Consider the following 24281-nt stretch of genomic DNA (forward strand, 5'->3'; position numbering starts at 1 on the left):
TTTGAGGGTCACAGTTTCTGCTTTGTCTGGGAGCAGAATGATGCCTTTCTGTATGTTACCTATGTTTGTGGTGTAATGTAAGCATTTGTCTAGTGTCCCTATACACGCTGCTTCCTCACCAGAGGTGGACTGGCCCACGTTGCTCCCCCCACCGAAGGTGGCCCAAACTGCTCCCCCCACCGCAGGTGGACTGGCCCACGCTGCTCCCCCCACCAGGAGTGCACCGGACTGGTATGAACTGACTGTATCCCAAGAGTCTTCCCATAAAAGCTCGCAAATCATCTGTAGGTGAAGACCCCTGGGTTTCACGAGCTTTAGTTTGGCGCGTCCTAAGTGTTATCTACTCTTTGCTCATATCTTGGGTGCCAGATGAGGCCATGTGGTATGATTGCCTCTGTTGTGCCTAATGACATGAATGCGGCTGGGCTACTGGCAACATGAGCGCCCCTACCGCCCCCCCCCCCCCCCCCCCCCCCGCCACTGTAGAATCTTCTGAATGAACAGTATTGAACGGGAACTTCAGAGCCATTTGTTGTTTTAATTATTCTCAGAAGGAACATAAAGCCATGAATTGTTTTGTTTTTTTTAAATAGATTGTACGTGAAATCCGAAATTATTGCTATTTATTGAAAAACGCACACTATTTAGTCTGCATGATTCATTTTAGCTATTAAGTACAATTTTTCTAAATAATAAACTATGCTATTATAAAAAAACATGGTGACAATGTGTTCATTTTATTCTTCAGTGGTTAACAGCAAACATACAGAGTTGTGCACATGTTTGTTTAAATTGTCCATGAGCTGTTGTAGGCTGTTCATGCGAGGCCTTAGTTATTCAGATGCAGCCCCCTTTAAATATTGATGTGGGAGTAAGGCCATATCTAGGTGTAAGCCATGTGTATGTGTTTGTCTACACATGTAAATGTTGATTACAAGTAAGATTTATATCAGTGTATACCTTATCTAAGTGCAGGATGTGATGGTGTGTACCATGCAGTGTATGCTGTGCTAACACGTAAAGCAATCCATATGTAAACATGTATATATGTACATCCGGACCATATGTTAGTATACATTATGCAGAGATGTATTGCACGCTATTTGTAGGTGTTTACCATGTGGAGGTATTTATGTATGCCACATATAGGTATATCCATGTTCAGGTGTAGGTACATATCACTTGCATTGGGGCATATGCCCTGTATGTTATTCCATATGTATATAATGTAAATATGTAGTTGTATTGTATTTATTTATGAGTTTTTTATAGCGCCTGAACCATCCCAGCAGGGGTATCTCTGCACTGCGGAAACGCGGGAGTAAGCTGACACAAAAATGTCTAAAACAGAACAGTTTTAAGAAGCCTTCTGAATTGGAGATGATCCGGACATTGCCTCAGCAGAGTGGGAAACTGATTCCAAAACAGAGGAGCAAGGTGCGAAAATGCTTTCCCACCCATCCTTGACTTCTTAACTCGGGGAACCACGAGGAAGGATTTTGTTCCTAAGTGTAAATCCCTAGTGGGGGTATAATGATTGAATTTCTCGGTGAGGTAGGCAGGGCACATGCCATACACCGCCTTATGTATGTTGCAGCAGATTTTAAACTTAATGCGTTTACGCACTGGGAGCCACTGAAGCTATTAGAGAAGAGGAAGAGCGGCAGTTCTTGAGGGGACATTTAGGAGCAGACTTGCCGCTGTATTTTGGACTACCTGCAGGCGGCCCAACGAAGACTCATTAGCTGATACCAGCAGAGCGTTGCAGTAATCCAGTCTGCTTAGTACCAAAGCCTGGGTAAGGGTTTTCTGTGTAGAGTCAGGGATGAAAGGGAAGACTCGCCTCAACAAACTGAGCACATGGAACAGGTACCAACAGTGTGGGTCACATATTTCTTTATAGTCAATGCCTGATCTACGCGTACACCTAGATTTTTGATGACAGTCTTAGGCGCAGACGGGGCACCGAGATCCACTGGCCACCAGTCCGGTGACCACATCAGCGGGGCCTCTCGAAAGAGCATGATCTCGGTCTTCCCTACGTTGAGTTAGAGAAAGTTACTCCTCATCCAATTTGATATTGCTATCATGCCTGAGGAAAAGGTGGACTGGGCAGAGAGAGTAGATTTATTGAATGAGAAGATAAACTGGGTATTGTCAGCATATGAGATTGGAGTAAACCCGGAAGACCTCAATAAGTTGGCAAAGGGTGTGACATAGTTAATAAACAACGTGGGGCTTAGACATGAGGCCAGAGGCACTCCCTTGGACAATTCCATAGGTTAACAGTCTGAGAGCAGTTGGAGAGGAAGCTTGTCATCCACCGCAGGGTTAATCCTCCAATTCTGATTTCCTCCAGTCTCCTGAGCAAAATCTGGATGCCGACCGTGTCGAATGGGGCCAAGAGATCTAACAGCACGAGAAGTGTGGGTTGGCCAAAATCTAATGCCAACCTGATGTTATCTGTGATAACCAGCAGGGCTGTCTCCGTGCTGTATTTAGGCCTAAAGTCTGATTGCGAAGAGTCGAGGCTCCCGGAGAATTCGACATAGTCTGACAGATGTTTATTGATGTACTATTCCAGAAGTTTGCTCAGGAGAGGCAGTAAGGAAATAGGCCGTAGATTGGAGAGATTTTCCATGTGAAGGTGTAGGTCATCATAATTCTCTATCATATCATGTCATATTGAATCTCTTTATCATAGATCTGTATTGCATAGTATCTCTAGGTTTGTACCATGTGCAGTTGTTGCATCCCACGTATAGTGTATATCATGTTCAGGTTTTGGTGCAGGTGGCTTGTATGCGCATATAACCTGTAAAGGTGTATGGCATTCTATGTGTATAGTACGCAAATATATGGGTGGGCATCTCATGTGAAGGTATAGGTCAGAATCCTTGATGATATCAAATCATCAAGTGAAATCCTCAAATGAAATTTGCAGTTAAGGCGAAAAATTATTATATATTCTTAGTTGAAACATCATAATACAAGGGACACAGGTGTGAATTTTCTTCAATAGGAAAGTCCCATAGCATTAGCAGTTACTCAGTTCAATGGCTACCTGCAAAGAGGGGTACAGGGTACATCATAGGGTCTGGAGAATTACTCAGCCTTTACACCAGATGAGGATATTTTAGAAGCAGTCTTCAGAGGGTTATGTAGTGCTGCTGGTTTCAATATAAGAAAACCTCAGTGGAAAGGTACAATAGAAGTGGGCAGGTCTCCAGCTAGGGGCACGGGTACAGATGAAATGTACTCATACTCAGTAGGAGGATCAAATAGAAGTGAGAGGCCCTCTGCAGATGGGCACATTAATGGTCAAAACACCTCAGTATAAAGCCCCAGTAGGAGTGAATGGTTCTCAGTAGAAGGCTTTTAGGATGGCTGATGGGCTTTCAACGGGAGGATCAAAAACAGGTCAAAGGTCCTCAGCAGGATGGTCCAGAATTGGTGAAAGGTCGGGGCCAGTTCCAAGCAGGATGGTTAAGTAAGTCAGTGGTCCTCAGCAGGAAAGTGATCCAGTTCAGTTGAGAGTCCCTCAGTAGAACTGTTCAGTATGGGTGAAAAGCCATCAGTAGGGGTGTCTAAAAGACCTGAGCAGTGCTAAGCAGGCGAGTTAAATTGAGGTGACTGGTTCTCACCAGGATGGCTGAAGGTGAAAAATGTCAACAAGAGGATCCCACGTAGTTGCCTGGAAAGTACCCGGAGAATCCATTTGCTACTCCTTGGTACCAGCCATCAGTATCCTTGACTGTTACGTAGATCACATCTCCCTCAGAGAATGAAATCTCATCCTCCTTCTGCTGGGTGTAGGCATAAAGAGCGATCACTGAAAGAAAGACAAAGCAGGAATCAGTATGAGTGTACCAGTCTAGCATATGCAAGTGATCGCACATTACATCAGTGTGTAAAGGCATGTAACTGCCCCACTCGAGTCGGCTCGAAATATTGACACTAGGTAATCCATGTGACAAGTATTGTAAGTGTCTCTAGTAACACAGAAGCCAGATACTACTGCAAGCTTACTGAATTGCCAAGTACCTCCTTTTTAGGTTTGAATTTCGGGTGTAGCAAGGTTGAACAGTCAAGGCATACTCTCCAAGAGTTGGGTGGGGTTGAACCTTTACTTTAGAGAGCACATTCATCACTAATGGTTTACATAATGCACATGTATTGTTATGCTTTTAGAAACAATATATGACTTATTTTTTTTGTTGTAAAAACCCCTTTTTACTTTCAGAAGTTGTAAGGCACTTGTACATGTCCTCAGTCATGGTTAGTAGATGCATTTGAGGGTACTATATGCTTTCTTGGTAAATATATATATAGTTACAATTCAAGATTATTTCTATAGCTAAAGTGCATCATCTGGTTTAAATGAGTATAGGCTCACATTTTGTTCTCATGAACTTGGAGGAGCACACACAGCATCATTTGGCAGTCTGTGAAATGGAGCTGGCTCTGTTCAAGTACCCTACAATGTCAAGTAGCTTCCTTTCTCTTTTGCATCCTATTGTTGCAGGTTGCAACGTCTGATGGGTCACATGCCCTTACGATTTCTTCCTATGCTGTGGTAAGACTGGCTCTCCCAAATAAGAGCACTGGGTTACATTATAACTCCTTAGAATGCATTACTTCACTTTGTGAATAGCTAGAAAAAACTAATTAAGAACAAATTTAAATAGTAATTTAAAATCCAACTCAATGGTCAAGTCAGATTTTATATTACTGTTTTGAAAATGGCTCTTTTAGAAAGTTAACATAACGAGATGATGGACGGAGTGCTGAAACTTTTCAGGCACTCACACCTAGTCACAGATCTGGGTTGAATCCATCATCGTTCTTTAGCTCACTTCACCACCCCAGTTCAGATCCAGCTATATGCAAATCAGTCTTGACACTGTTACTCATGGGAACAGTCCAGCTTGAACTGTCAATCCAGGTCTTCCCTAGACCGAAAACAAGCATCCTGGTACAGGTTTCGGGGTAACACCCCCTCATCAGCCAGGCTAACTTGAATCAAGTGGCGCAGCGAGTAAGAAACCCACGTCTGGGCATACCCTTCCACCAAGACAACTCAGTGAGTGCCACAAAATTGAAATAAGTACTTACTCTGACATATACTTACATACTTGCTCCTAATTTTTATCTACTTCTTCCTACTCAATTCAAATTACTTTTACTTACTGCTCTTACTCCTATGGCTACTTCTGGAAAGTTATCATTTTCCTGCCAGAGCCAAATTTATTTAATTATTTAAGGTTTTGTATAGAACGAACATGACCCAGAGGTATCAGAGCGCTTTACACACGGTTTAAGTAGACAACGGAAAACAGCAAGGGGAGAAAAATCAAGGTAACAATGGGACAATATACAACAGGGGCAAGATGAAATTAAGGTGGACATAGGAGGCAGGTCAAATGATATCGACAAGTAGAGCAATATACATCAAGATCAAACAAGACAGTATGACAGGCTACAATGGGTTGCAACAAATTAAATGTATACATTAAATTAGAGGCAAGAGGAGCCTAGCATCTAGTTCAACGCATTGTTCATTAGTAGAGCTTTAACTTCCCTTTTGAAGGCAAGTGTAGAGGGAATCAGTCTTGTTTTCACTGGAAGGGAGTTCTAGATTCTCGGGGCGATGCCAGAGAATGTACGATTGTAGGTTTTAAGCTTTTTAAATTTCTTAGGCTTGAGCAGCAGTGTGCCGATGCTCCTTATGAACCTGGAGCCACCAGAAAGTTCCAGCTTGTTTGTCAGGTAGAGTGGGGTGTTGAAGTGTAGTGCTCTATGGGTCATACAAGAGATCTTTAGTTGGATCCTTGCTTCAAAGGGAAGCCAATTGAGCGATTTCAGGTCAGGCGAAATGTGGTTGGACTTCTTAGAACCCGTGATGAGTCTAGTAGCAGCATTCAGAAATGCTCTGATAGGGGCTAAACTGAGTTTCGGCAGTCCGCAAAGAAAGTCATCATGGGGAAGGTAGGGTTTGGGTTTTCTTAGGATGCACAGTTGGAAGTTTGCTCCTTTGGTTGATGATCTGATGTGGTCTTGCATGTTAAGGTTTTTGTCTAGCACAATGCCGATGTGAGGTGTGCAGTTGAGGGCGGTCCCTTTCTGCCAATATTCAGTTTCACCTAACTGTTAATGGCTCTCCCTTAGTGAGCTATTTATTGCTCCCAGACAGTGAACAAAAAGGGGTTGAATGTGGGGAGGTATTTTTCTCCATGAGCAGGATGGCCTGGGGGAGGGGGAGCTGTGCCCAGTCGCTTCCCGAGTTTCAAAGGAAACCTACTCTGTGACTGGCAGTTGTTGCTCACACCTAAGGCAGCCTCTCTTTTATCCTCATAGCCAACCTGTCTAAAATACAGTGGGAGGGGGAGCTATCCCAGTACTGGTTTGAAGAGACCACAGGAAGGGTTGGCTCATTATCATAGCCATATCTCTGTGGGCACAGGGAGCTCTGCACAGGGGAAGAAACTTTCTGTCATGTTGGTTTTAGTTAGAGAGAGGCATTGTGGAACAGTTGACAGTAAAACACGCACAGAGACCGGCGTCAAGAAACCTGTTGGTGTAAGTGCGCTGTACAAATACCCTTGTAACATAACATAACAGACCTACAAAAGTGGGTAAGGTCACCCCTGGGAACTTTTAACCCAGTGGTCAGTTAGTAGCCAAGAGTTTGCACCAGCCACAGACTGCGCTCGGCATAAATGGGCACCCCCAGTAACTTCTTCAGAACACCATGGGACATGTGAAAGACAGGAGAGGAACTACGCCTCCTGCTGTGACCTTTAAGGAAACCCCAAAGTGCTGGACCTGCTCTCATTTTCACCCAGGACTGAGAAGTGGACTCCAAGGATCATTTGGCAGTCCTCCTGTTAAGCTGCAGGGATCTATAAAGCTGCAAGAAGCTCACTTTTCTGAAGAGCCCGGCTGACTAGGTCCAACTGGGCTGTCTGTGACCCTACTGTGCCTTGTCCTGGAGTAAGTCCTGACCACTAAGTGGTGTCCCTGTGGTCATCAGGTCCTTAGATATGTGCCAGGGTGAACTCCTCCTGTCTAGCCATAAAAGCTGAGACTCTTTACTTGGATTTTCATCTCTACAACCGACAGACGACCGTGACTAACCTGCCAAGTCAATTTGACAAATGTGCCTTGCTCCTGGGTTAAAGGTACAGGTTGTTCCCTCTATGAGCTTTTGAGTAGATGCAGTTCCCTTTCAGTGGGATGTCACAGAGAAGGTATCCGGCAATGTAGAGCCTTATTTAGCTACATCTTGCAGCCTTTACCTGCTGGAGAAATCCACGCTGCAAAAAAGTGACTTAATTCTTAAGGTAGAGCTCTTCACTGGGCATAGGCGCCAACAGTATCCAGGTAGTTAGGGATCTTTCATAAAATTGAATTTTGAATGACTGCAGTTTGGGGCTTTTCTGTCAAAAGGCACTTGCTTCAGTGGGGCTTTGTTTGACAGCTATCCAGCCTTGTGGAGGCCATCTCGGCCACAGGCTGCTGCCTTGCCAATACAGTATTTCTGACTTCAATTTTAGACACTAAGGGGCCAATTTATAATTTGCGTATGGAGGTTTGGCAGTCATGGTGACAGAGTAATACACTTGCTCGCTTTGACTGTACGTCTGCCCGCCAAATTGTGAAATGACTACCAAGACAGTAGTCATTTCTTAAAGCACTGTAAAGAACTACTGTCATGGCAGTTCCTGTCAATGCTTTTTGCAGTTTTAGCAAGACTCCGTCAAGCAAGACAAAGCCATACGACAACCTGTTTTCTTTTCAAAAGGAAAATCCTTTTTGCAGGATTTTCTTTTTGAAAATAAAAAAAAACAATGCTCCCCTCGCCATGGAAGTATTCTCCCATGGCAGGAACAGCTTTTTGTACTTTTCACTGCCCCTCACCACCAGAAAATGAGTAGTCTCCACTATGATTAAGCCCAAGGTCTCTCCGCATTTAAATCGGACAGGCGGACTACAGACTTAGCGATATGGATACTCTGTGGCCGTTGTGATGGAGTAACCATAGCACCAAGATAAGATATTAATCATGCCCTAAGTCAGAAGGCAAAATTTCCAACTGGGATAAACCTGGTCTCTGTATCCGTCACAAGCTTCATTGTGGTTAGCTGTAAACCTTACCCATGTCTCGGTCCAACGTGATCAGTTTCCTGCAGTTAGTTGACACTTCGTGCTTTTTGGCACAAAATGTAATTCAAACTTTAAAAAAATCATCTCTCTGGTTCTCCTTATTGGAGTTTTGTGTTTTGTGGTCTCTTTTATTCATTAAAGTATTCTCTTTAGTAAATAAATTGGAGTGACATTTTGTATTTTCAACTTTTTTGTTAACTGTTTTGGTACTTCCAAATACTTTACACATTTTTCTATGTTAAGCCTGTTTGCTCTGTCCCATTTCTTCCATCGGTAGAGATCAAGCTTAAATTACTGAAATCTTTACTGGACCCAACAAGGAAAGAGCCATTATTACTTATGGTGGACTACCAGCCAGCTCAACTAATAAGTCATTTTCTCACAATGGGAATACCGCTCCTTCATGTACCCAACTACTTCTAGCACTACTACTTTTAATAATAGGCAGACGCACACACACAATCCTTGCAATCGTGGGAATTCGAGGATACAACTATGTCAGACTACCCTGATTCGCACAATGAGAGGTAGTAGGTAGTCTCTGCACTGCTACAGTTAAAATGCTTGTACAAAATTGGCTATTAATTGGCTGTCAACAGTCATTTGTACTGTCATGGTCAGGCCAGGGGGATATTAGTCATGCATGATAAACCGAGTACCACCTATTGCCCATCTGACTCTAGCACACTGTTGTTTGTCAACATCCCAAACATGCTGTGTGGTTGTCATGGGGCTAATAGCATAGGTCTCCTGTAGAGAAAAACATACTGTGTTGATCAGAATGAAGGAACGAGGGGGCACATCACTGCTACGCCAGGGACCTTTGACTCCACAGTTCCCACCTCATAGTGGTATATGAACTACAGACACACACATTTTTTGTTCTCTCTCGCATTTGAGGGCCTGCTGCAGCTGAAAAGTTTTCTGTAAAGCACAATGTTGCTCCTAGTGGCTAGATAAAATAAATAAATAAATAGCATTATCTACATAGATTAGACTGGAGACTTCCTATGTCTGGAGACACTTATTGAACCCACACTGAGATAGTGAGGCTTAAGGGAGCTCCCTTGGAAGATGTTGTTTATATTAGGCAGGATGCAGTGAGCAATGGCCCCATCGGGATATTACATTAAATTTGACCTCTCTAACCTGAACATAAGTGCGTAAAAGTTAATCTCCGAGTGTATTTCCAAGATTCTGATTGGGGAGTTGCCGTACCATATTGAACTTAGGATGGTGAAAAAATCCACAAACACAACATATATTTGCCCCGCTAAATTTAATGATAGGTGTAGGAAAGAGCTTCAGGAAGTTTACACAGCAAACACTTTGTATATATAACACCCTTGGTTTACATGCGTGTACCACGTGCAGTGGTTGCCATACCTAGCAGGGTAAGTCCTTGAGTTGAACAGAGGGTCCACACAGATTTATTCCAGCGAAAAGCCCTAGGTACACCTTCACTAATAAATTTACATGTATGGAGGTCACTGCAAAAACAGTAGCACAAGAAGTGTGGCAGATTTGTTAAAGAAAGACTACCAAAGGCTACAGGCTAATAACCCAACTGCCTTTTCATCCTGCACAATTGGCTCAATACCCAAGATTTCAGACCCCACAAGGACGAGTGGTCGCTCCATTTAACCTTGACACCCAATCACCCAACAAGTATCCACACTAAACCAACATACTAACACATTGCATAACACTACACACTACTTAAAGCTTCATCTCAGAACACCAACCACTTTACTGTATCACATATTCCAACAGCAAACCACCCACACTTTCCTCTTAACATGAACCACACTATAGAAAACAATCCTTAATATTTGTTATGATACGACCCTACCTGCTTACACCCTCAATCTCATCCCACTGTAACCCCATTCGCCCTAGGTGCACTGAATAGTAGGTGCTACCAAACAACACAGCCCCATGTCGCTAATTAAAGACTTCTAGGGCAAGTAGACGAAAATGGTGGACATTGTCTGATTCATAATAGAAGACAACACCCAAAATATAAGACACTGCTATTATGTTCGCACACCTTGCACAGCAGATATCCCCAACACCACACCCTTCCACCAAATCACTGGGGCAACACTGCGAGACATGGCTCCTTCAGGAGGACGGGGCTGTGACCAGGGTTAAGTAGAGAAATGTGCATATAACTATGATGGTGCGGACTGGGGCATATGCCTTGTTGGCGGAAGGAGAAGGGGCGGTATTGAAGAACAAGAGAGGTATCCAGATGTGATATGATAACATGCTGGGTGATCATGTCCGGGATGAGCATTATGGAGGAAAATGCATATAGTGTTAAACTAGGCCGAAGACGGCAAGGCAGTTTATAGTTTCAACAACTGAGAGCAGAGCAATTAAATCATTTCTGCAGGCAAAGTATACTGCATATACAACTAAACAAATAAGCAAACAATCTTAACACAATGAAAGCAATACTCAGCAGACCGGATTCTTCTTGGAACAGAGTCCATCATTGAGCCTGTCCCTGGAATGAGAGACCCAAACCAGGCCTCCCTTCAAGCTCAGTCTGCATGCAGGGCAAGTTTTAGTAGTGAACGGGACTTGTCTCTATTAGACGAAGGTGGTCACAGTTTGTAGTGCTGAAGCTTTGTCATCATGGGTAAGGGCGGCTCTCTCCCGATCTCTGCCGCAGTGCCAGGTTCCGCTGGAGTTTCGGTTTCTGTCAGGGGCGGCCTTAGGCATGTGCAAGCTGTGCACCTGCACAGGGCCACCAAACCCCAGGGGCCACCACGCCAATAAATGTCCTTAATATAATAATCCTCTGAGGATGGATACATATTTGTGTGGCGGCCCCTGGCAGGGATTTGGCAGCCTCCGGCTCTGTTCCATTTGCAAACACCCTGACCCCCCCTCTTCACTGGCCTCCGCGCACCTCCTCTTCCGGGGCCCCCTACCTGCGCTCCCTGCCCAGGGCCACCATGAGCCTAGAGCCGCCCCGGTTTCTGTTGTCCGGTGGCTGGAGCGAAGGATCAGACTGTGCCTGCTCTGGGGTAGCATATGAGTGACCATTTTGTGCAGCTAAATGCGGTCTAGGAAGAGATGCAGGTCTTCGGGTTCATAGAAGTCTTTAGAGACTCCATCTTTGGTAACACGGAAGCGGGCAGGCTCAAAGAGGCCGTACTTGATGTTCAACTGGCGCAGCTGAGGTCTCATTGAGAGAAATGCCTTGCAGAGGTCGTTGGTTTCCCTGGAAAAGTCAGCACCCAAACGTATATTGTGACCTTCATATGAGAAAAATCCTCAAGGGCGGGCTTTGGCCAACAACTGCCTCGCCTGTTCATGCCTAAGGAAACAAGCAATGAGAGGACGTGGTCGTGTGGCGGAATCCTTAAGTGGAGGACCGATGCGATGAGCATGCTGTATCTCTAGTGGCGGGTCGAAGATTATGTCCAGCAGTTCGGGAGGACGTCACATAGGAACTCTCTGGCACTCTAACCTTTGAGTTTCTCTGAAAATCTGAAGACGCGGACATTGTCCCTCCAGCTACGATCCTCCAGGTCAATCATTTTGCTGCATAGAACCAACAGCTCCTGGTCTCTATTGTGGACGGATTCGAGGCAATCCTCCACTGTTGGTAGCCTCTGGTCCAGCACTTCGACCTTTATATGGAATACTGCAATGTCTGTTCGGATTGATTTTGCTTCTGCTGCTAGAGAGGAAATATTAGTGTCCATCCCTTCAAGACGGTGACTAACGGCTGGGATTTCCATTAGGATACGGTCCATGATCTCGTTTTGTGGTGAAGAGGCATGTCTGCTAAGAGAAGATGCTTGAAGGGCTTTCTCCAGTGCTTGTTCTCAGACATTCTGCTTCAGTCCTAGGATGATGTGCTATGGGAGGGCAAATAAGTAGCAGGGATGGGTAGAGGCCAGTATGTCGGTGGTCCGGTTATGGACCTGGTGTAACTGCTCTCCTCTGATTACCCAGGTGTGGATGTTGGGCTTACGCTTGGTCCCGGCTTAAGTCGAGGTGTTGGAGTGTGTTGAGGTTCTTGCCCGTCTCCCACAGGGCTCCTCCATCTTACCAGGATATTCTCTGTTAAGCCTGTGAACACACCAATGATACCTTGCTGATTCTCCCATGAGAGACTAGAGCGTGAGCCATATGCAGTGAGCAATCCTTAGGTGCAGTCTTTGCTGGTAGTGTTGTGAGAGGAAGGGAATGTGTGTATAAACCTGCGCCCCTTCTCCTTATCTCCGCTGTGTTGTTTCGTAACCTCGATGGTGAAAAAGGAACCTAAATGCAATGTCACACGTAGGAGGCCCATTCATGTTAATCCTCTTCACTGTGGTCACTTCTCCTTTCTTTTGCCCTTTTTGGGACCGTGGTAGTACTAGTTATGTTGGCGCCGGGAGGGGGGATAAGCCAGCGATCTAGGTGCTTAATTCAGGGTGCCATGACTTTCTCCCCCTCTAGCCTGGGGAGAGAGGTTGTGTCCACAACTCTCCTTTCCTCAGTCGTGGTGCCGGCTGTGGGGCTCTCTATGGCGTGCTCAGTGCAAATTGATCCTGGTGTTAATGTAAGGCCTGCTGTGCCTCGGTGCCACCTTTAGACTATGTGTATGGGGTGTGGAGGGGCACACTCACCCATCCACTGCATCCCCTTCCTCAGCTACTGAACTCTGACAGGGTCCTGAGGCGCACCAATCGCACCAACACTCCAGCGTTTTCAAAAGGTGGATGGTGCCAAAAACAAAGCTAAAGTCTTGAGGTAATCACTGCTGTGCTCCCCTCTCAATAAATCGTAGCCGGGATCACATTCAATTCAGCCTAAATCAAAACCGGAGGTGGAGGGACCTCTGTTGACATCGTGACCTATTGGAGCCAGCAGATATGCAAAGATAGAGGCTGCAAATAAGTCTCCCCGGCTCTCCTCACTCACATCTCAATCAATTATGAGTCTCTTTAGGTACACGGGTCAAGGGCTCTCATGATAAGTGAGTTATAAATAATTTTGAGTAAAATATTGGCGATGTAATTACTGCCAAAATAATTACACCAGCTCTGATCAACGGAGCAGGGTGTTTGAGATGTGAGGAGTTGGAGGCGAGGTCGACAGGCTATGCAAGGGCCAACGCTGTAAGCCTGCCTCTAGGCTCTGTTCACTCACACGCACCTCAGGTTATTTCCTCTTCCGAATGCCCGATGCCAGCGTCGGAACCCAGGACGTCGGTATCCAGAGTTTATATCCCCTTGCGAGGCATCGAAACCATATCCGCAGCCGCACTCTAAAGTCTGCCGCCTCTACCCAGAGCCCATCCCTCAGCGGAGCCCTCGGATCAGGTGGCCATCGTTTCTCGTGGCCAGACCATGCCCCCAGTTCACAATGTTATTTTAATCTGGAAAGAGACTAGCGTTAGTAGGGTGGGGTACTTGTCTCCTGATGACATGACTTAGGAGGAATTATTCCATGTTTCACAAGCGTTAAAATCCTGTTTAGAAGTTGATTGTTAAAACAGGCATTGTCCTTTGTACAAGAATTAAAACTCATGTATTTCCAACAGGTTGAATTGATTCATTTATTTATTCATTATCTCTAACTTCACTTGACGTTACATGGTGTTATTCAATACGTAACAAGTCTCAACAAGTTCCAGTACATTTCAGGCCATCTAGCCCTTCATCAGGGGCCAGAAATTCTAAAAAGTATGAATATACAGTTTTAACAATCAAGTGAGCAAAGGATCGAAATGAATATCATTTATAAAGAAAAGTATCTCTAGCATTGCGATTATCATGATTACTGTCTTGTTCCCATGATCATTGCTACATTATACATGCTAAAGTAGTTGTTATAACAATGTAGTGAGAACAATGTATTACATCATACTTATTGTACATAGATAAAATGCATGAAACGGAGCAAAGAAAAGATACTATTTCTTCAGGGGATTATTGGGTACTCAACATTGCACAGAATGTCTCCAGTGATGTGAGGAGTTGGAAAATCTCATTATGTTGGAGGAGCAAGGGCTCAACTCGTGGTATATGGGTACACCAAAAAGTTCAGTCAACTTAAAACAAACTTGGTTTGAATTTGTTACCTGTTACCGAGGCACTAATCCGCACACAATGTTACCACTGAGCGGCATCGAATTGTTGCTATGTCGCCATGTTGGAATGGTAAACAATGTTACTCTAAATGTAACCCCTCATCGAGGTTACCTAATCTCAGAAGTGTGTTTACAGTCGAGTAGTTTCCAAAAAGTGTTCAAAACACTTAAAGTGTTTGGGTAAATGTGAGCTTGAAGACAAGGCTCTGATACAATGCATACAAACACATATAAATAACCAATAAAATACTTATTGCTGAATGACATCATATATGAATACATACAAGTTTATAACTGAATCTTTCTACTCTTTGGTGGTGCCTCAATAAACAACGGGGGGGGGGGGACTGAATGTCACTAGATGCGCGGCATGGGTTAGCAAACTATCAAAACGAAGATGTAAAACTTCTTCTCCACCTACATAATAAAGTCTATCTTCGCGTATTGACTAACCATCATCATAACAAAGCTCTAAAGCCATTCAGGAAGAAAACATACTGTGTGAACATGGAGGAGACTCACGTCGTAGGGGGGTTATCGTTTTGGTATCATTATATAATATAACTCCGTGCATAGAAGTAGAACTATGGAGCTTGAAACGATTGTCGATCTCAGGCAACGAAATATAAACTACCGAAAAAGTTTAATTTCCGCCAGTTAACCCCTTGGCTATATGACGAGATTTTCCAACATGATGATATTACCCATACATTATAAGAGACATTGTGCCGATGTTGAGTACACAATCACTATATTGATAAACACAATTGTTTTTCCTTTTTTATTTAATATATTTTTCCTTATGCATGATTAGAATGGATTTGTTTTCACAGCACCCTTGTGGCTTATATCTTCACAATTATGTTAGGGAACATGGTTTTATTGCTTCAACTCTAATTTTTGGTAAGCTTTATTGGTATAACAACTACTTTAGCATTTAGAATTTGGCAATTGCTCATGGTAACAAGACAGTAATCATGGTAATCGCAATGCAAGAGATAATTTTTTTATAAATGAAATTAATTTCGATCCTTTGTTTGCTCTGTTGATTAATAAAACTAAATTAAAATTTTCCTTTTAGAATTTCTGTCCCCTAATGAAGGGCTAGATGGCCCAAAATGCACTGGAACCTGTTGATACGTGTTGCATATTGAATGACACCACGAATGTCAAGTGAAATCGAAGATAGCAAATAAATAAATGAATCAATTTCAACCTGTTGGAAATACATAATTATTATTATTATTTGAAAGTTTTATATAGCGCGAACAAGACCCTTGCGGGTATCTGAGCGCTTTACAAGGTAAATGTCTTAGATACATAGGTACATGGTAAATAACAAAGTTCCATGACAGTCAATGATAGTGAAATCACCCTATCGTAGATGCATAGGTATATGGTGCATAACAAAACGTTCCATGTATATCAAGCATAATATAGATACAATATCTAGGATACATTGCTAAGGGTTCATGAGTTTTATTTCCCCTACAAAGGATAATGCCTGATTTAACAATCAACTTTGAAGCAGGTTTTTACCAGTTTTGAAACATGGAATAATTCCTCCTTAAGTGGAACGTATTGCGTGTGAAGCGGGGATGCTGTTCTCAGATAGGAACAGCGGGGCATATTATCAAGGGGGTTTATCTGCGCTTTTTTGGCTTTAAAAGCCAAGAAAGTGGAGATAAAATTATCTCCCTATTACCTAGCTGTCGCTAACACCAGTTAGCGACAGCTAGTAGGAGATAGCGACCATCTTGGGCCCCACTTTGCATGTCAGTGATATTTATCACTAATGACATGCAAAGTGGGCGTGCCAAGATGTTAGCGACTGGAAACAGTCGCTAACATCGCTATCTCCTATTACCAACTTTTGGAGATATTCGCGCTAGGCGCGAATATCTCCAAAAGCTAACACCTGCCCTAAGCAGTTCTTAGCCATGTTATCCAATGGGAGGTGGATAACATGGCTAAGAGCATTAGCTTGGTAATGCATGAATATCGCTGACTTTTCAGCGATATTCATGCATTGCGGCCGTTTTTATCGCATTTGCGAGGTTTATCTGCGATAAAAATCGCCGCAGCTCAGCGGTAAAATTTTGTCTCTAACCAAGCAATAGCGATAATTATCGCTATTGCTTGGTAATATACCCCAGCGTTCATTGTCTATGTTTATCTACACAGTAGGATGATACCCTTTTGCACACATTGAACTTTGACAAACATTAGCTTGACACTGGTTAATACAGAAGTGCATTGTTATCCATTTCCAGCACGGCAGGTGTACAGCCGTGGCCGGTAGTGGGAGTACCGGCCGGGCGGTGACGTGGGGAGGGGGTGGGGCAGGGTGGGGGGTAGTAATGTATGGATTACAGACTTTAAAAGGTAAGTAGACATAAAAATAAATAAAGTCCGTAATCCATACATTACTACCCCCCACCCTGCCCCTCCCCCTCCTCACATCACCGCCCGGCCGGTACTCCCACTACCGGCCACGGCTGCAGGTGTAGAAATGGGAGGGGATCCCTCAGGTGGTAAGCAGAAGGAAAAAGAGAAATTATGATGTTACTTCCTGGAAGACTGCTAGTCAATGGTATAGCTGTCATTAGTACATCAGGTGCAGGGCCACCAAGCACAGTGGGTTTAATCCGGGGGTCTCCAACGGGTAGCTCTCCAGTACCCTTGAAGTAGCTCCCCGAGGTGCAGCCCAGCAGATTATGCAATTCAGAGTGTCTAACCACATTGAAAAGACAGCAATATACATCTCCAGACTGCACACTGACAACCTGCAGAACTTTAAATATAATCACCTGTCTCCTCTCTCTATTTACATAGTCACATGGAGATTTGTCATTTTGCAAGCCCTACTCTAACAGTCATACAGTGTGTGAAAACACATGATGTTCTTGCAGTGTTTATCTTAAAATTAAAGGGAATATTTGATTTGAGAGAGTGGTATTCTGATGTTTGAAATAAAATGCATTAAAATCCAAACCACATTTGAATTTAAAGCTGCTCTTTGAATGATAATTCACATGTGTTTGGGTGATTTACATCGTTTAGTATGTCTTCGGTGCCAGTGGGCAGTTGTTGATGTGGCTGTTATTTCATTAGTCATTTGGAGGCTTTTTATATTGATAACGTTTTTCCAAACAATGATGTTGGTTACTCTTTCATATGCTTTGGGGTGGTCTGTGTTCTATCATAATGTATCTAGGTCTTCAGAATATTGACAACCACAACATTGTGAGAGAAAGTATATATAGATGAATATCGTTTAAATTGTGATATACACCTGGGTGTTCGCCACTATGATCTTGCAAGGGGTGGTCACTATTGTGCGTGTGCGTGTATAGATATGGTCACTACTGTAGAAATAATCAAAGTCAATAGTAGCTCAGGACTATTGTCATTCATCAGAAGCTAGCTCTCACTATAGCAAAGGATGGAGAGCCCTGCTCTGTTTACAAGCTGTGAACATATAAGAAGAATAGGAAGCCAATCTTCTCTAAGTTTACTGAGCAAATGATTGTGTCTAACAAGCACTGTACATCAATCATATTACGGCTCCCAATTTTGAAAAGATTTTATAAACGAAGGTAGAGGAAAGAGGACACCGGTGAGGTTATTGATTGCAAAGGGTGTCCAGGTGTGCACCATTATATCACATACAGAATGTCGCATGACAAAAATATCGCAACCATGGCTGCGTCTAAGTCCTACACCGCATTGCACATGTAAATAGATGTGGAATTAAAAGTAGCAAATATATACTTATGATAATGTGTTGATGGGTAAAGCAGTGGATGCATTATTTTTGTTGGACAATATTATCGATCTCAATATAGCGTCATTCCACCAATGCCATATATTTATCTCTTGGGTAGTGCCCCGTTGTTTTCTGGGGTACCTAACACATTATTTGCACTTGTATAACATTGTAATTTTTGTTAAAGATTTTCATAAATCATGTCATGTAATTCATATCAAAGTAATTTTGGTGGAAATAAAACATTGTATTCTGCAGTTTCAGAGTTTAAAAGGAGTTACATTTCTTCTGAATTAAACATATAGGATATCATATCGAAATGGGTGACTTTAATCAGACCTTTTATGTTTCCTGTTTTAGATTTATATTTGTTGTGTATTCTGGTGTTATTTTTTCCTTTTGTCGAGCATTTTCAAACCTGGAAAGAATTGATGTTTACCGTTTTTGCAATGAATAAAATTACTGGAATGATGTTTTTCCAGTATCTATAGAGAATTTTGCTTTGTCTCCTCACCTGTTCGATTCCTTTTTATGTTTACTTCCTCCTTCTTTATCTTATTTTCTACTCTTTCCTTGAGTTTTCTCTTTGATGAATCTTGTTGGTATTTCTCTCACTTTCCTGTCCTTGCTGTTTCCCACCATTTAGCCTCCTCCCTCTGGAAATCTTCCACTCTGATATCAGTGACGTGCATGGCTGCGTATACATCTTTGCTCCCCATAGAGGTGAGGTTATTACAGCAGAATAAATATTAATGATGGTCACTCAACATACCATCTTGCTCCGTTTTTCTTTAGACAACCTTCACTGAGTTGCAGAATGAATGAATGAATTAATGATTTCTACTTAGGGCTTGGGATATTTGTTGAGTAATTGGGGTAATAATTGTGTTATTGTCTGTCCTTGAACCATTCCTGCTCTCCCTGGTAATAGTGAGTATCCTGTTATGAAATTAATATACATAGGGTAGGTCATATGGACTTTAGGGCCATATGTATCAAGCAAAATTGCGATGGCAAATGCTGAAATTCGGTGTTTGAGATTGCAATTTTGCTTAGTGGTATGTATGAGGCAAATCTGCATGCAAAATAAGGAAACGCAAAATTTGCAATTCCTTATTTTGCGATTGCATTTAAGGAATCGCAAATTTTGCGATTCTTTAAATGCAATGTATGAAGCACCAAAAATGTGCAATTTTGCCGGAAGGATTCGCAAATTACCACTAACTTCAAGTTGGTGGTAATTTGCGATTTCTTTGAAAAATGCACTTTTTTGCATTTTTCAAAGTGCAATGTGAAGCACATACATGCCCTTAGGGCATGTATGTGCGCCACATGTGCACCCATGCTTATTTCAGGGGTGCAACAGGGTGTCCTTTTGACACCCTTGCACCCTTGAAATTGCATTCTCAATTTGCGATTCTCTAATTGCTAATCGCAAATTGAGAATGTCTCCCCATTCATTCCTATGGGCCTTTAGGCCCATAGGAATGAATGGGGAGGTATTCCTTAATTGCGAATCATAATTTGAGATTCGCAATTAAGGAATATGTAGGATTCGCAAAATGTATTGCAAATCCCACATACATAGCATTTTGCGATTCTCAAATAGCGATTCGCAAAAAATCGCTATTTGAGAATCACAAATGAGGATTTTGATACATATGGCCCTTAGTGATTCCGAACTATGCTGCTGTGTGGAAAAATAGCTGAGGGAGTAAACACAATTTTACTTGTGGGAATCCTGTGTAGTTCACACAGTGAATAAAGTCTGCCTCAGGCAATTAACGAGGCAAACTGGTAAATGCAGGGTAAATAAAGTCAGACTCGTGCTACTTAGGGGGTGAACAGTTTAATGTAGGAAGGTCCGTGTACCTTTGGGACGCATTTCTTTCATGCCTAGTTCTCATTTGTAATTGTGTGCTGCAGGGTGTCTTTGTGGGAAGGAATGTACACACTGATTTCTTCCAGACAGTTGGGCTTATTTTTCTTTGAAAAGAGGGAGGGACATTGGCACTGTCCCAGGGGCACAATAAGTGGCTTGTCATAGGCTACAAGTTAAGGAAGGTCCGGTTCTGGGATTTTTGGGGCCCTGGGCAGAAGGGGAATGTACAAGGCCCCTCTAATGTGCATAGACTTGACCCATTCAGGGCAGTTTGCATCTGAATAGATGTCCCTGCTCCTGAAGCTGCAGCCCCTCTCTCTCAACCACCTACAAGCACCTCTTAAGAGCTCACCAGGGCTGAAGGTGTGAGGGTTGCTTATCTCCATACTGCCAGGGAGCTAAACAGCAGGCCAATAGCCATCTCGCTGTGCCTCTGCGTGGGTGGGGGGGTGGAGACCTAATTGCCGGACCAACCTGAGTTTGCAACTGTGAATGGTGAGGGGTCCCCCTTGCTACACCATAGCAGTGAGGCCAGGGGAAGGGGCCTCCTAAGGTGGCGCACTTGCAAGGTGGCACCTATCATGCTGCGGTCTGAGTGTCCAACTGGTGTTGGGCCCTACGTTGGAGGGCTGACTACTTGCCCCTGGGCAGCTGTCCACACTGCCCATGCCTAGCGCCAACCCTGAGTTATGGCATAGTGGGAGAGTCCATCATAGGAGAGTGCTTGGAGAGAGGGTTCTGCCTATTCTGCTTTGAAACAAGAGTGAGCGGTAGCAGTGCGGGTGCAATAACCCTCACACACTCTGCCCCTGGGTGATTGCCACAAGCAGGCGCCTATCCACAGGGGGTGTTGACGTCGAAGCCCTAAATCCCAGAGCATTACTGATCGTAGCACTATTAGTACGGCCCCACCTGATTATTCCAGAAGATGACTGACGCTACCCCCGGTCTCGCTTGCACTTGTGTGGTACTTATGCGCCAAGAGCCCCGGCCAGAGCACCAGGTGAACGCGGGTGCCTCTGTCTGTGTTGGTGCGAGCTTGGCTACCTAATCAAGGTTTCTCATGACCCCAGTGGTGGGAACCCTGCAAACTGGTTACACATTGATTTTGCGCACAGCCGCTCATACCTTTTTCCATGTAAATATTCGGAGCCCAGAAAGGCTGCTCAGGGCCATAATCCACAGGAGGCGGCGGAGGTGGGAGCTCAGAATCTGCATCATCCGGAGGAGGTGGCAGGTGGAAGTCCGGCACTGCAGGACAAAGTGCGAAAACTGTTACTTATTGTTTTGTTACATTCAGGGCACACGTCCTAAAAAAAGAAGTTTCACCTACTTAGGCAGTTTGAAAGTGACATCACAGCACATGACAGCATATGACATCACACGTGGCATCACAGGAATTGATATCATCGGAAGTGGCATCACAAGCCATGACTTTACAGGAAGTGGCATCACAAGAAGTGACATCAGATCTTAAGCCCTCAGATATATGTTTAGCAGGTTTATCATGAGTACATTTGAGCGCAATTTGAGTATACATGCAAACCTTCCTGATTTAAACAGAGGATTCACACTTTGGTAATCTGCACATAAAACAATGTTTCCTTATGTCAAAGGAAAGCTTCCTTTACCCAAGGATTGAACGAACTAACTCTCCCGCCAGGCTACTCAACCAGGCATAATATTCCATATGAAACACATTTCCATGTAGATGTGATTGCTTTACCTGCCTAAACTCTCCAGAGTTGAGACCACTCTCCTATGGGAAGTATTTTTACTCAGCCTTACGCACCTGCACTCATTTAAGGAGATTGGGGCTCATTCTTCGCCAACAGACCATGACCCAAAGCAAGATAGAAAGGGAAGAAAGGAGAGAGAGAAGAAAACAATGATGAATGTAGAAATGGGGATGAACAAAAGAACCTGCAAGAATAAGCAATTTCAGGGTAGTGAAAGAAAAATCTTATTGCAACCTTGGCATTCAGCATTGGACCCCAAGAAAAAGTTTGTGGCTCCGCGTACGCATTTCGTTATTCTCCTAGTTCTCATTTGTAATTGTGTGCTGCAGGGTGTCTTTGTGGGAAGAAATGTACACACTGATTTCTTCTAGACAGTCGGGCTTGTTTTTGTTCAAAAAGAGCGAGGGACCTTGGGGCTGTCCTGTCCCAGGGGCACAATGAATGGCTTGGCATAGGCTACAAGTTAAGGCAGGACCGGTTCTAGGATTTTTGCGGCCCCGGGCAGAAGGGGAATGTATGAGGCCCCTCTAATTTGCATAGATTTGACCCATTCAGGGCTGTTTGCATCTGAATAGATGCACCTGTTCCTGAAGCTGCAGCCCCTTCCTCTCAACCACCTACAAGCACCTCTTAACTAATCATCAAGGGCTGAAGGTGTGAGAGTTTCTTATCTCCATACTGCCAGGGATCGAAACAGCAGGGCAATAAATAGCCATCACGCTGTCCATCCTAGGAGAGTGCTTGGAAAGAGGGCTTGCCTATGCTGCTGTGAAACAAGAGCGAGCTTAAGCAGTGCAGGTGCAATCACCCTCACACAGTCTGCACCTGTGTGACAGCCACTAGTGGGCGCCCATCCACAGGGGGCGGTGATGTCAAAGCCCTAAATCCCTGCGAATTACTGATCGTAGCACTAATGGTACGGCCCCACCCCATTATTCCAGGAGATGACTGATGCTACGCCTACAAATTACACAATGCCCCTGAAATGTCACCTCTGCATTCAGCAGCAGATATCTCTAATGTTCTTATTGTTGGCATAGCTATATCTAGACAACCCTCACATTTACCAGTGCAACGTGATAGCTTACCCTGGAATCCAAACCACCGGAATGCCACACAAAGTATGGACCATCAATTTCAAAGTAAAAGGTATCAGCTCCACATCAAAGTTAGTGTAAGCTGTACAGTATCCAAGGAAGAAAAGGAAATGGTGACAAAAGTACCTCGTAAGAAAAAGGCACATGCAATTCCAGTCCCAACTAGCACTTTCAAGAAAATATTGGCTTTTTGAAGGAAATACTAGTTGCATAGAAAAACTACCCAAGTGGGGAGATGTAGGAACAGTGAGAGGCAACACAAACTATCGCCAGTAATCAGAAGCTACACTAGACTATGCTCGCTAAGACCTCTGCATATTCAATACATGTTACACTGCCAACATGGTGCAGCATAGTGGGCCTACTTGTTTACAGTAACACTGACCTGTTGGCTCACCTGTTTACTGTAACCTCTTCCTGGAGGGGCCAGTCCGAGGGAAAAGCACACGCGATCTTTTATTTCATAGAATACATCAATCTCCAACCCTAGGAGCATCATAACAATGCTAACCTGTGTTATTGTGTTTTAATACAGTGCACTGCAACCTTTACAACATTGCTGCAGTAGGTAGGTGTGAGAAGGGCTGTCCTGGTGCAATGCCCTATTGAGAAGGAGGCAGTGGCATTGTGACATCTGTGACGTCCCCTAGTCACAGCTTAGTCCCAAAAGGGTTGTAGAGTTCTTTAACAGAATTCTATGATTATAAACAATGTCCGAATTCTTTGTGTTCAAAGATCCTTTATATTTAATTCATTAGTTTCTTATATCATCTGTTCAATTCAAACTAAATGTTATGGCCTCCAGCCTTAGACCCAGAGTTATATCCATCCAATGCATTTCGGCTATCAACTAGCCTTCATCAGGGACTGGGTTCTATAATTCAAAAATATACATAATCATACATGAGGATTCGGCAAGGAAAACACATAGGCACAATTCTGCCTGTATCAGAAAATTAAGGGCCCATTATTAATCTGTTTATAAAGTGACTCGATTATGATTACGAGCGGGGTGAATTAGTGAGAATGTTAAGAAAAAAAACGGTTGAAACAAAAGGCCTAAGAGAACATGCAGTTATGTGCTGATGTTTGCTAGTTCCAAAACGAGTGAAAAAAACGAGTGAAAAAAACCAGTGAAAAAAACAAGGTAAGCGTGACGCGAACTAAATGTTATAACGACCACAATGACGACCGCCTGGTCAGTTATAAGGTTGTGATTCATCTAAGTCTGTTTTATTAAAAAAAATTATTAGACACGGTGATGTGCGTGATGTTAATAGGTATCACGAGGTGTGCGGAAAAATATGTCGCGTAATAGCGTTTTAGCGTCCATGCGCTCGCAAAACAAATCGGTGAGCAGCATGTATTTACTCGTGGGAAAGAAAGTATCCAAACTCTCCTGTCCGGCCAGTTTCCAGAAACGCTTAGTGTGTTATTAACCGGAACTATATTGTAAGGTGATGCCATTAGCAGCGAAAACGGACTCAGCCCTAGATTAAACTTGGCAGCCATCTTAAAGTGTGTGAAA

At 43.6% G+C, this 24281-nt stretch overlaps 1 protein-coding gene across 1 annotated transcript in view; it reads right to left on the minus strand.

Moving 5' to 3' along the window:
• Positions 1 to 518: 518 nt before the first annotated feature.
• ABI3 (ABI family member 3) overlaps positions 519 to 24281 on the minus strand; it is a 299602-nt gene continuing 275839 nt past the window's right edge. Inside the window, exons 7-8 of the mRNA XM_078645286.1 lie at positions 21046 to 21168; positions 519 to 3832 (exon numbers count right to left, since the gene is read on the minus strand). Coding sequence (XP_078501412.1) covers positions 3669 to 3832; positions 21046 to 21168 — 287 coding nt within the window. The 3' untranslated portion in view covers positions 519 to 3668. The remainder of the gene's footprint in view (positions 3833 to 21045; positions 21169 to 24281) is intronic.

This window comes from Lissotriton helveticus, chromosome 5_1 (genome assembly GCF_964261635.1).
Source record: "Lissotriton helveticus chromosome 5_1, aLisHel1.1, whole genome shotgun sequence".
Lineage (NCBI taxonomy): Eukaryota > Metazoa > Chordata > Amphibia > Caudata > Salamandridae > Lissotriton > Lissotriton helveticus.